Raw genomic sequence first — 14,326 nt, forward strand, 5'->3', positions numbered from 1 at the left:
CAGCTTAGAAGCACAGTTGTGGCCTCTCCTCACGGTCTTCCAGAGTGACTGACTCACGTCCAGGCATCTGGGGTTTTATAGTCCTGCACCACCCGGAAGGGGCGTAACCTTCATCATGGTGATTGACAGGCGAGAGGACCAATCATCTGATCTCAAGATTTTTTAAACACTCATAACTTTTTTTATCTTTCATCGATCGAAAAAATCCTCGGGGCTGCCTCAGCGGAGGAGGACTGTGCGTAAGATTGACAAAAACCATAGCGCTATATGGTAGCGTTTTTCCTAAACTCAATACAGTGCAGACAGGAAGTGGTCACGATGAGACTTTTAGTTATATAGATAATAGAATGATGCTTCAGGCCATAATCATGATGACTCAAAGAGTCAAAGTCACAGGGCACAGAAATGGATCCATCAACAGACCTTTCTGCACATCTGCACGCTACCATTTGCCCAGATTATCCTTCTTAGCATTGCTTATTTATATGCCTGTCTAAATAGCTCTTAAACACATTAATTGGATGTAGAAGTAATCTCTATAATTATAAAACTCTGATCTTGGTTGCGTGTGTGTGTATTTATTTGTTTGTGTACAATCACATCTTCTAAAAAAAACGATGCGCTAACGGTAACATTTTTACATAATCCGACAAATTCTTGCTTTATTTTTTGAGTTATTAATCAAAATGTTCATAAAACTGAAAAAATGTTGAAAACAAACTGATGACATCACAATGGATCTCCTGTGTAGATCCAGTGTGGGGATATGAGGAGAAGGCAGGAACGGGGTACTGATTGGGGATGATAAGCCATGATCACATTAAATGGCGGTGCTGGCTCGAAGGGCCGAATGGCCTACTCCTGCATCTATTGTACTATTGTCTATTGTCTATTGTCTACTGTTCCACGTGTTGAGAGTGAAGAATAAGCAAGTCGGGCCCTGTACGAGAGTTCTCGGGTCCGTCTCAGGTCGGGTCCGTCTTGGGTCGGGTCCCTCTCCCCCCTCCTCCTCACCCCCTCCTCTCGCCCCTCCTCCTCCTCTACCTCCTCCTCCTCCTCCTCTCTACCCACCTCTCCTCCCCTCCTCCTCTCTACCCACCTCTCCTCTCCTCTCCCCCCTCCACTCCCCTCCCCTCCTCTCCCCACCCACCACTCTCTCCCCCCACCCCCTCTCTCCCTCCCCCCTCCTCTCCAGGTGATCAAGCTTCCTCCAACATCCCAAAGGCATGTGGGTGTGTTGGTTAATTGGTCTTTATAAATTGGCTCTGTGTGTTGGGCGTTAATGCAAAAGTGGGATAACATAAAAGTGGTGTGAATGGCTGGTCAGTGGTCAGCATGGATATGGTGGGCCAAAGGGCTTGTTTCAATCAATTCAATCAAAATCCGATTCCTGTATTTCATTCAAAAAAGTGAAATGTAAAAATTATTCCTAAAGTTAGTTAAATGGACTTGAAATTTTCTCCACATTTACAACTTAAAAGAGATTTTAAAAATGCAACCTTTCAAGACCTTTGTCCTTTACTTGAACATATCTAAAGAAAAACCAGGCATAAATGAGTGGGGATCAGTATAAATTTTAAGTGTGGTTGATACTTATCTACCATCTAAAATTGATTAAATGTTATCATCACTATACAAGATTATGAGAGGAATAGATCTCATACTATCACGTTCAATAAACATTTGGACAGGTAGATGGATAGGATATGTTTAGAGGGATATGGGCCAAACGCATGCAGGTGGGACGTGCAGATAAGGCATGTTGGTCAGCGTGGGTTAGTTGGGCTGAAGGGCCTGTTTTCATGCTGTCTGACTCGTTCATGCTGGACAGAAAATAAATAGGGGAATATAACATAAGGCTTGCCAACCACCAACACCTCCAGAAGGAGTAAAAAAATAACACTAGAACAGATTATCTGTTGATTATTATGTTGTTGTTTGTGGAACCTTGCTGTGTGCAAATTGGCTGCTGTATTTCCTCTGTTACAATAGCAACTCTATTTCCAAATGCTGAAGACAACCTGAAGGTGTAAAAGGTAAACAGTATGGGCATTTACACTTCTGCCTGGCAAATAGTGAAGAATTTTTCCAAACAAAAATCCAAGTATTTATCCATGAATCAATGACTGTTTGATGGTTGTGGTGCATTTGCATTTAATATTAGAACATAAGGCATGAAAGCAGGATTTTAATTCCCTTTTGCCCATGCTACCTTTCTTCAAGATTATAGCTGAAATTTAAATTTAGTTTCAATTACTAGCATATCTTTGTGGTCTCTAATTACCCTTTAATAATCTAACATTTATCAGCCTATTACTCCCACCAATCCCATATCACATTTTCATTATAGACCTAAGATTTATTCCATCCCTTTCCAAAGCATTAAAGCAATCAAGAATGTTTAGTTATCCAGATATCACATTGGTCATGAGTCTGCGTCTGAGATTCAAACAAAAATAATCATAGCACCAGAAAGTTCCCATGGTTTTAAAACGTCAAAAGCTTCCAATTATATGTTTGCAGGTCCGTGCATCTAAATTAATGGTGGTCTGATGTGAGAAAACGGGAGTGAATGAATGTTCCCACTTCCTCTTTGTGAATATCAATTAAATCAGATGCAAAACCTCCTGAGAGTGCTAAAGCTGTAAAATAACAGGATATGACACAGAAAATGCTTAAGTTATATTATTTTTATTTCAAAGTGGATGAACTCTCACGATTTTGCAGCTGTTGCCTCATATGGTACCACCAGGAGCGTTCAATTATGGCATAAGTTTAGTTTAGTTTAGTTTAGAGATACACCTTCGGCCCACCGGGTCCGCGCCGACCAGCGATCCCCGCAATTTAACACTATTCTACACCCACGAGGGCCAATTTTTACATTTACCAAGCCAATTAACCTACAAACCTGTATGTCTTTGGAGCATGGAAGAAAACCGAAGATCTCGGAGAAAACCCATGCAGGCCACGGGGAGAACGTGCAAACTCCACACTGACCGCATCCGTAGTCGTGATCGAACTCGGGTCTCCGGCGCTGCATTCGCTGTTAGGCAACAACTCTACCACTGTGCCACCGGTGCCGTGTAGTTTAAATGTGGAGGTTATACAGATTTAAAGGATGATTGTAATCTTGTATTTAGATGAAATATGTAGTACAGATGTGACATATAAATATGGTATACAAGTCCATATGAAATATAATAAAGAGCAAGGGACTGATAGCTGGGTTCACTTTCCCTGGAGCAGAGGAAGCGGAGGGAGCCTGATAGAGACATACAACATTATGAGAGGCATAGTTAGGGTAGATGGTAAGAAGTAGAAACAAGGAATGGCAAATGCTAGTTCAGTATAATGTAGATACAATGAACTGCAGATGCTGGTTCAGTAAAATGTAGAAACAATTTTAGAATGTAGCAATTGCAGAATTCACAGAGATCTCCAGAGATGCTGCCTGATCCACTGAATTACTCCAGCACTTAGTGTCATTTTTTGATGGGAAGAAAAGATTTCCCATCATAGACGTGTCTAAGACAAGAGATTTAAAGTGAGGAATAAGAGGTTAGGAGGGGATCTGATGAAGGATTTTTTTCCCACCCATGGGATGATTCAAATATGGCATGCAATATTTGAGAAGGTGGAGGAGGCAGGTACTCTTGTAATATTTATGAATTATTTAGAGGAATGCTTGAATCACCAAAGCTGTGGGCCAGCTGCTGGTAAATGGGATTAATACAGATCAGTACTTGAACATTACCATAGACATGGTGGAGTGGACCTGTTTCTGCATTATTTGATGATTTGATTAGATGATTAAGCTAGGCAGTAATAACAAAAGGAGAACAATACAATAACAATACGGTTTTATTCGTCACATATCGCTGCAATATATCCTTTACATTTGTGGATCATTCAATGGTTAAACGTTCCAAGGTCTGCTCTAATTTAGGCTAATGAAATATGTGAACATACTGTGGTGAACACACTACACACTATGGGCAATTAACAATTTTTACTGAAGCTAATTAAAGTACAAACCTGTGCTTCTTTAGAATGAGGGAGGAAAACGGAACACCCAGGGAAACCCCACGCAGTCACGCAGGGCCGGCCTTAAGCCAATTGGACCAATTGCTCCCAATTGGGCCCCACATCTAAGGGGGCCCCGCGCTCGAGTAATCTACTCTCGGTTCATCAAGAAAAGATCAAAGAAAAGTAAGATGTAATGAGAGAGAGAGAGAGAGAGAGAGCATAAGGATAAAATTAGCTATAATACGAGGGATGGGATACAACTTTTCAAACTCTGTGTGGTGTAACGGAGAGAAGTTAGATGCAGAGAAAAGTAAGTCATAATGAAAGAGAACCTAAGGATCAAAATAGCTGTAAATCACAGGAGGGAATACGACTTTTCTACGTGTGTGCGTCCGGACTGACCGTCAGTTTCTGTCTCTTTCTCTCACGCATGTCGGGTCGTGTGTGTCAGATCGGGTTTGTTGGAGGTTTTTTTTTGAGATCCCCACTTGACACTTGCTATCCATGCCAAGTTTGGTCCTGATCGGTAAAGTAGTTTCCGAGATTCTCGTGCGGACACACAGACAAACAGACAGACTTCTTTGTTTTATATATATAGATGTAGTTTAGATCTGTTTGGTCCATTAACTCGCATGCACTTTTTAAGCGCACATTTTGATTACTTTCCATTCTACCATAGAGATATAAAGTCTATAATAGGTTTTATTTATATTTCTATGATTCTACAGATCTTGGTTGGGAACCTGGGGCTGACGAAAATTGTTCCCAATTGGGCCCCACACCTCCTAAGGCCAGTCCTGCAGTCACGGGAGGAACGTACAAACTATGTACAGGCAGCACCCGTAGTCAGGTTCAAACCTGAGTCTCTCTTGCTGTAAGGCAGCAACTCTACCGCTGTGCCATTGTGCTGCTCACGAATAGTTTACATCCGGTTTCCATAGATTCAGCCAATCATCCTACCACAACCAGAGCGCAGTGCTAAACTACTATCCATCTCTTTGATGACCCTCGGACTAACTTTGATCGGACTTTGCTGGCTTTATCTTGCACTAAACGTTATTCCCTTATCATGTACCTATACACTGTAAATGGATTAATTGTAATCATGTATTGTCTTTCTGCTGACTGGTTAGCACGCAACAAAAGCTTTTCACAGTAACAATAAACTGAACTGAACTGAACCCATCAGACCATGTATGCATGTGGATAATTTATAGGTATAAATTATAAATGCAGCAACTAAATGTAGCAAAACAAAGTTGCTGGAGATTTTCCTCTCCACTTAAGTGTAAAGTTTTCTTTATAGACTGAGAATTCATTTATGCATCGCAAAGAGCATAAAATCATATTTAGTTACCCTCGCAAATACACAATTTGCAAAATCTGATGAACCATCGATTTTGGATAAGTGTCCTCCATGTATTTTTATGTAGCTTTGTTGTATGTAAAGGATGTTAAAGTCAGTTGGCCCATGGAGTTTAAATCTTAAAATAGAACTGAAGATTATGGGTGGATTTTGTTAGTACTTAATCAACCCAAAAGGTTTTCAAGTCAGATACAGGGTAAGTCAATTATACATATTAAATACACAATGATGCTTAATTATTGCATCAAACACAGACGGACAGGTTCTCAAACAACTACTAATGCTTTGATCATGTACAATTTATGTAGAGCTTGGATCAAAGTCTCACATCCTGAATAATTCCTAGATCAATGAGCCTGCCACCGAAGAGAATCTGCCAAGAGTATGGTTTGTGCTTTTTTACAGCTTAAATAAGTACTCAAGCTGTTTGTCCTATAATGACCAGACGCTCACATCAAGAGTCAATTATGTTTTATTGTCTATGTCCCAAACAGAACAGTGAAATTCTTACCGGCAGTAGCACAACAGAATACGTAAACAATATAATAAACACAAGAAATGGAAACAATATGCTCTTTTTTTTTGAAGCAGCGACTCCTGTAAATCCCTTCGAAGGTGGGGAGGTAAGTAACCGTGATGGACCGCGCAGTGTTCACTACTTTTTGCAGTCTTCAATGCTGCTGGGCATTCAAGTTGCCGAACCAGACCGTGATGCAGTCAACATGCTCTCCACTGTTGCACATTGCACTAAATATACAATTCCAAATATATTTGTTTTGTCAATTGATGTTTTGCGCATTTGCGTATCCAGACAGCAATTCCTGTCACTGTTATAACTTTACTCTGGATGTCTGATGTTCTGTACTCAGAACCATTTAGAACATGCACTTGTATTTGAATATTCAAAGGTGTCTTGGTTGAGATTGGAAATCTGTAAATCCTGAGTTTCCTTTCTACATCCAAAATGTAATAATCCTAATCATTCAAACTATATTTAATCAGCACTTCAGCAAAACACAGAGGAACTCAGTGGACCAGGCAGCATCTGTGGAGGGAACGGATGTGATGTTTCTAGCTGGGATACATTTTAAACACAAAGATAGAAGTAAGCAAACTTACTGTACTGCAGAGATTTTTAGAGATTTGGGACACAGCAATGTCATGTAAATTAAAGTAGTCATGTTTATTATTTTGTTGCATATCCTCTGCATGCACTGCTTGAAGGCTGCGATTCATGGACATCACCAAAAGGGGGTGATGCTCCAATGCCGGGTCCTCCTTTGTTCCCGGTGGCGCATCCTCCTACTCAATTTCTCTCAAAGGGCAAACTTACCACTTTAGGAACTAATCCAGTGAATCAAGGCTACATTAACTCCATACTAAGTATATCATTCTTTAGGTATGAAATGTATAATATATGTTTAATCAATTTCTCATCTGGCTGTCAAATACTGTAGTTGATGATTTCAGTCACTGTGCTGCTTTCATACAGTTTGACTTTATTAGAACTACTAATACACTGCTAAGGACTTCACCTATTGACTCAAATTACTTTTGAAGTGGAAAACAATTAATTTTATTCCAAAGGCACAAAAAACTCTGATTACATATTTTATACTTGAGAGGTTTGAAAATGTCTTTTTACGAGGACCACAGGCTTGGGTTAGCAAATGGAGTCCTATTTCAAACCATGGTATTGTAAAATTTAAGAATTACTTAAATTTGAATTTGGAAACATGAAATCCCATTGTGCCTTTTTTCACAGAAGTAGTTTGAAAAATAGAACATAGAACATCTTGTGCTGTACTGTTCTATGTTATGTCAAACTACTTCTGCACTTCAGCCCACAAAGCCTGTGCCGAACATGATGCCATGACCATCACTTATCCACCTGCACATATCCCATATCCCTCCATTCCCTGCTTAACCATGTGCCTATCCAAACGTCTTTTAAATGCCACTAACATATCTGCCTCAACCACCACCCCGGGCAGTGCAATCCAGGCACACACCACCCTTGGAGTAAAAAACGTACCCTTGTAGCGAGACCCAGTGGGCACATTCGGATTGACGGGGTCAATTATAGCAAGACCAAGTAGGTAGAGCAAATAATTTTATTAACAACATTTTATTTGAACTGCACAAACGCTTAGTTGAGAGAAAACATGTTTTAATCTCTTGTCGTAGCGAAGAGCACTAGTTACTGAACAAACTAACTCTAAAAACTCCGCAAAATACCCTGTCAAGTGACAGTCCTGACTTCTGACGAGGGTTCTGCATGCACAGCTTAACCACCCCGCACATCTTTAAACTTTGTCCCTCCCACCTGGGGAGATCTGAGAATATACTTTTCTACGTTCCGTCAAGTAAGAACTGCAAGGTGGTGCAGCATTTGAGTTGCTGCCATACAACGCTTGCAGCGCCAGAGACCCGGGTTCGATCCCGACTACGGGTACTGTCAGTACGGAGTTTGCACGTTCTCCCCGTGACCACTTTGGTTTTCCCCGAGATCTTTGGTTTCCTCCCACACTTGAAAGATGTACAGGTTTGTAGGTTGATTAATTTGGTATGTGTAAATTGTCCCTAACGTGTAGAATATTGTTAATGTGCAGGGTTCGCTGGTTGGTGCGGACTCGGTGGGTCGAAGGGCCCATTTCCACACTGTATCTCTAAACTAAACTGAACTGAAATATTGCTTCAATATCACTGCATGACACAAGGAATAGAGGTATAAAGTTCAGGGTATTAGACAGGAGTGGTAGAATGTTTGATTTTTACCAATAACTGATGTGGTCTGAACTATTTCTAACGTGGAAATCTTCCATTACTAATTTGTGGAATTAGAAGCATGTATGTGTGCATTCCAACTAAGATGGCAATGATTCATCAATATCAGATGTTCCATGTCCCATTATTGCCCGAGGAACCTTTGTAAAGGCAGAGTGAGATCTCAACCCAGGTGATTTAAAGTACAAATTGGCTTATTCTGGTGAACACGGTCAAGAACATGTCAATGGATATACTGACCCCACTCACCGATTTTCAGACAGCCCTCCTTTGGGTTTAGTGCCAAAAGTTTTAAGCATGATTAGATTCCACAGCCCTGCGGGCGGCATCTGTGTTTTTGCATATTGTCTGCCCCTTTGTGCCAGAAGCATCTAATGAAGGCAGAGAGAGAGAGGCAGGACCTTGCCAAAATATTCAGCCTAAACCAAATGCATAGGGCACAGGCCTACTAGACTAACATCACACCAGTAAAACAGAAAAAACATTTTTTTTAAATCTCACCGCAATCCAAACTGAATTTAGCTTAGTTTAGTTTAGAGATACAGCGTGGAAACAGGTCTTATGGACCACTGAGGCTGTGCCGACCAGTGATCACCTGTGCACTAGTTCTTTCCTACACACAATTTACAGAAGTCAGTTAACCTACAAACCTGTAGGTCTTTGGGATGTGGGGTGAAACCGGAGCACCCGGTAAAAACCCACACTGTCAAAGGGAGAACATTCAATGTAGTCAGGATCAAACCTGGGTCTCTGGTGCTGTAAGGCAGCAACTCTACCGCTGTGCCACTGTGCTGCCCCGAATGATGGGGCAAAAGCAAAATGGATAGCTTCAATGCAGCATCAAATGGATGGGTACTCAGAATTTACGAACGGAAAATGCAACCACAGCTAATGAAGGAAAAAGCAGATAACTTTGATGAAAAATATGGAAAGTAATGAAGGGTATATTTTAATCATTTTAAATCTGAAGTATCTTTTCAGGACAAAATAGAGGAAACTTTACTCTCAATCTCAGAGCCACTTGATCAGACGATGTCATCATTCACACCACTTTAAAAAAATTATGATCTGATAAAACATTTCTGATTTCCTTCTTCTATGGATTAATTCCCATTACCAACCAATGCTGATTTTGCCAACAAACTTCTAATATATGATGAGCAGAACAGATTCCACCATGCAAAATCTCAGTACGATTCATAGATTCTTTAATGGCAAAGAAAGAAGCCATTTTGCCTGTTGACTCTTTGCTTGCTCCATTCCTCCCTCCTCCTTTTCCCAAAATTGTGCACATTTCCCCTCTGATTGATTCAATTTCAATCACCACGACACACAGCGAGTTCCACCTCTACGTAAAAGGTTTTCCTCTCAAATGGTGAAATGTTCCACTATTTCAAGCAAGGAATGGATGAGTCCATGGCCATATCCATTCTGCCCCTCCCATCACTTCCATCCCTCAGCTTACCAATAACATTCATTCTCCAGCACAGTGGATGTGACCTGCTAAATTCCTTTACTTTACGACAATCCTTAAATTTTTCCACTTGGAACAAGCCGTTTTAATATTCCTGAGTGCAGTACAAGGCTAAATGTTAACTGATAAAGATAGATAGATAGATAGATAGATAAATACTTTATTAATCCCCTTATTCAGGGGAAATTCTGATGTCCTTGCAGCACACTAATAAAAATACAACACAGTATTCATAAAGAAATTTAACACCAAAACATCCCCCCACAGTGATTCCCACTGTGGGGGAAGGCACAAAGTCCAGTCCCCATCCTCTTGTCCACCCATAGTCGGGCCTATTGAGGCCTCCACAGTCGCCGCCACGGTGCCCGATGTTCTCGCCGGGTGATGGTACTCCGGCGACGGGATAACCCCCAGCCAGGACCCCCAAATCCTGTTGTACTTCCCCTTTTCCCAACGACGCCAATTTGATAATAATCTTCCATCCTGTTATTGCTACCAAAGTGGATAACCTCACATATATCTGCATTAAACCTCATCTGCCATGCATCTGCCCACTCCCCCAAACTGTCCAAGTCACCCTGCATTCTCATAGCATCCTCCTCACAATTTTCTAATGTTACTTTGAATCCTTTCATCCAAATCATTGATGCATATTGTAAATAGCTGCGGTCCTAGCACCAAGCCTTGCGGTACCCCACCAGTCACTGCCTGCCATTCTGAAAGGGACCCGTTAATCCCTACTCTTTGTTTCCTGTCTGCCAACCAATTCTCTATCCATCTCAGCACTCTACCCCCAATACCATGTGCCCTAATTTTGCCCACTAATCTCCTATGTGGGACCTTATCAAATGCTTTCTGAAAGTCCAGGTACACTACATCCACTGGCTCTTCCTTGTCCATTTTCCTAGTTATATCTTCAAAAAAGTCCAGAAGATTAGTCAAGCATGATTAGTTTCCCCTTCATAAATCCATGCTGACTCGGACTGATCGTGTTACTGCTATCCAATTGATCGGCTATTTCATCTTTTATTGACTCCAGCATCTTCCCCACCACCGATGTCAGGCTAACTGGTCTATAATTACCTGTTTTCTCTCTCCCGCCTTTCTTAAAAAGTGGGATAACATTAGCTACCCTCCAATCCACAGGAACTGATCCTGAGTCTATAGAACATTGGAAAATTATTACCAATGCATCCACAATTTCTAGAGCCACTTCCTTAAGTACCATGGGATGCAGACCATCAGGCCCTGGGGATTTATCTGCCTTCAGTCCCATCAGTCTATCCAACACCATTTCCTGTCTAATATGGATTTCCTTCAGTTCCTCCATCACTCCAGATCCACTGGCCACTACTATATCAGGAAGATTGTTTATGTCCTCCTTAGTGAAGACAGATCCAAAGTACCTGTTCAACTAATCTGCCATTTCCTTGTTCCCCATAATAAATTCACCTTTTTCGGTCTTCAAGGGTCCAACTTTGGTCTTAACTAAATTTTCCTCTTCACATACCTAAAGAAGCTTTTACTATCCTGCTTTATATACTTGCCTAGCTTACCTTCGTGCCTCATCTTTTCTCCCCGTATTGTCTTTTTAGTTATCTTCTGTTGTTCTTTAAACATTACCCAATCCCCTTGCTTCCCGCTCATCTTTGCTACGTTGTACTACTTTGCTTTAATTTTAATGCTGTCCCTGACGTCCCTTGTCAGCCACGGTCGCCCCTTACTCCCCTTGGAATCTTTCTTCCTCCTTGGAATGAACTGATCCTGCACCTTCTGTATTATTCCTAGAAATACCTGCCATTTTTGTTCCACTGTCATCCATGCTAGGGTATCTTTCCAGTCAACTTTAGCCAGCTCCTCCCTCATGGCTCCATAGTCCCCTTTATTCAACTGTAACACTGACACCTCCGATCTACCCTTCTCCCTCTCCAATTGTAGATTAAACCTGGCCATGTTATGGTCACTACCACCTAATGGCTCATTAACCTCGAGGTCCTTTATCAAATCCGGTTTATTACTTATCACTAAATCCAGAATTGCCTTCTCCCTTGTAGGCTCCAATACAAGCTGCTCTAAGAATCCATCACAAAGGCAATAAAGTGGGTGAGTCAGTATTAAGGTTGAGATCAATGAAATGCACATTTAAAAAACATGCACATATTAAATTATTCCATATAAAAAGTTTCCCATTTTATACCAACTATTTGTAAAATGTATGAAAAAATGTTCAAGGTCATAGGCTGAAAGTGAAAGGGGCAGTTTAAAGGAGATGTACCACAATTTTTTTTTAGATAAAAGTGATTAGTTGCCTGCGGGGTTTGCGGTGGAGGCAGATACAATAGTGGTGTTTAAGAGACTCGGATGAGCACATGGATGTTTTAGTTTTTTAGTTTTAGAGACACAGCGCAGAACCAGGCCCACCAAATCCATGCCGACCAACGATCCCCGCACATTAACATTACCCTACACACAGTAGCAACCATTTCCATTTCTACCAAGCCAATTAACCTACAAACCTGTATGTCTTTGGAATGTGGGAGGAAACCGTAGTTCTCGGATAAAACCCACACGGTCACGGGGAGAACGCACAAACTCCGTACAGACAGCACCTGTAGTCAGGATCTAATCCAGGTCTCTGGCACTACAAGTGCTGTAAGGCAGCAAATCTACCACTGTGCCACACGTGCTGGATGTGTATGGAATGGAGTGGTATGGATCATGTGAAGGCAGATGAGATCAGTGCAGCTTGGCATCATGTTTCGCACAGGCATTGTGGATCAAAGGACCTGTTCCTGTGCTTTATTTTTCTATGTTTTATATGTATTCTAGAGGAATCAGAGGACCTGTGGGATTTATCAATAGTAAATGACTGAGAAATATAAAGAGCGTTTACAGAGTCTGATACACACAGACTACAAATGGATCTTGCTACTGTATTTTTACAGCTTTCTTACAACCACAAATAAATTATTTACTAAAACTCTGACAGAAAAGGAACAGAATATAAATAACAAAACATAGAATGCAGGAATAGAAAAATTACAATACAAATGTATTCTTTTTTGAACAACAGTGTTAAAGGAATGTGCTTGAATTGATCTCTGATCATGCACCATGACCACTTTCTTTCAGCGCTAAATCAATAAAAAGGAAATTCAGGCAGATTTAATGGCTGAATGATTCAATATAACCCTTTTCACACCTTTCCTCTATGTTAAAATTACTTCCGGCAGTTTAAAAGATTGCTGGTTCAGATTTTTTTTTTAGTTTTACTGACAATTTCTGGTGCAAGACACATTTGCATCAATGGCAGTAGAAGGATGAACTTTTAAGATGTAAGCCACTGTCACAAATGTGTACACAGAATTCACATTTACTTCACCTTTGCCAGCTTAAATAGACATCTGAATCACAATTCTTATTGCTGTATTTCACAACAGCTTTCCCAGTATCAATGGACTTTTGTTTAATAAACAAACCTGGACCAATGCAAAGGGACTGCATTTCTTCAGGAAAATTGGGATGAGTCCATCCCAGTCCATGCAAAGTCAGGGAAGTCTTTCCTTGGGGTTAAAGCCAGCCTTACCTGGTGCTGACTTGCTTTCATAAGCTGTTCGTTCGCTGTATCAACATGTGTAGCTGCCCTCTCAATATTGGCCTCGATGCTATCTGTAAAGATTCAAATGGTCCAAATGAAACGATATACAGTATTCCTGTAAAAAGGATGATAAACTGTGTAATTACACTGCCTCAGAGGAGGACTATATTTCCAACAAAATTGCAGTGCATTGAACAATGTGGGACAGCAGGTCTGTTGCCTTACAGCTTTCAGTCCTGACCTCGGGTGCAATCTGTCGGGAGTTTGCATATTATCTCTGTGGCCTCAAGTGATTTCCCCTTGTGTGCTGGCTTCCTCCCATATACTGAAGACTTGCATGTAAGTAAGTTAATAGGCTGCTGTAAATTGGCCAGGGTGTGCAGACGAGAGAGGGAATCTGGGAGGGGGGTCAAATTGATCGAAATCTGGAATAAACTAGTTATAGCAAAGATTAGTGAAGAATGGGATTGCTCCATGAGCCAGCACGGGGTCAATGGGGTGTAATGGCCTCCTTCTGTGCTGGAATTAACCTGTTCACCTCCAAGATCCTTTTTTCACTTGTATACTATGACTCGAGTGTACCAGGGGGTGGCACTGAACTGGTTAAATATGGAGGCTCGCATGTTGTTGAGATTCAGCAATGTCTTCACATTCACGAGTATAATGGTGATCTCAAATTGCCATAGGAATGTGGCAAATGAGTATTTCTTAAATTAATACAGTCACTCAAGTACAATTGAAAATAGATAACATAAGTATAGAAAGAGTATATGGAAATAAATTTCTTGGTGTGATCTTAGACCACAAAATCTGCTGGAAACCACATATAAACCACGTCAAAGCAAAACTGGCAAAGTCTATAGCAATATTGGGAAAATCAAGACACATTCTGGACCACAAATCATTACATACTTTGTATAATACACTCATATTGCCATATCTGAGTTACTGTGTGGAGATATGGGGTAACACCTACAAAACCAACCTACAGCCATTATGCACATTACAAAAAAGAGCAATAAGAATTATCAATAACGTTGGATATCTTGAACATACCAATTTATTATTCTTAAAG

The 14,326-nt window shown here is 40.8% G+C and overlaps 1 protein-coding gene across 1 annotated transcript in view; it reads right to left on the reverse strand.

Moving 5' to 3' along the window:
- The window catches only part of tsnare1 (t-SNARE domain containing 1), an 807,948-nt gene that overhangs the window by 116,446 nt on the left and 677,176 nt on the right, over window positions 1-14,326 (reverse strand). The window contains exon 10 of the mRNA XM_033019937.1: window positions 13,240-13,322. Within this exon, the coding sequence (XP_032875828.1) occupies window positions 13,240-13,322 (83 nt within the window). The remainder of the gene's footprint in view (window positions 1-13,239; window positions 13,323-14,326) is intronic.

This window comes from Amblyraja radiata, chromosome 4 (genome assembly GCF_010909765.2).
Source record: "Amblyraja radiata isolate CabotCenter1 chromosome 4, sAmbRad1.1.pri, whole genome shotgun sequence".
In the NCBI taxonomy this organism is placed as follows: Eukaryota; Metazoa; Chordata; class Chondrichthyes; order Rajiformes; family Rajidae; genus Amblyraja; species Amblyraja radiata.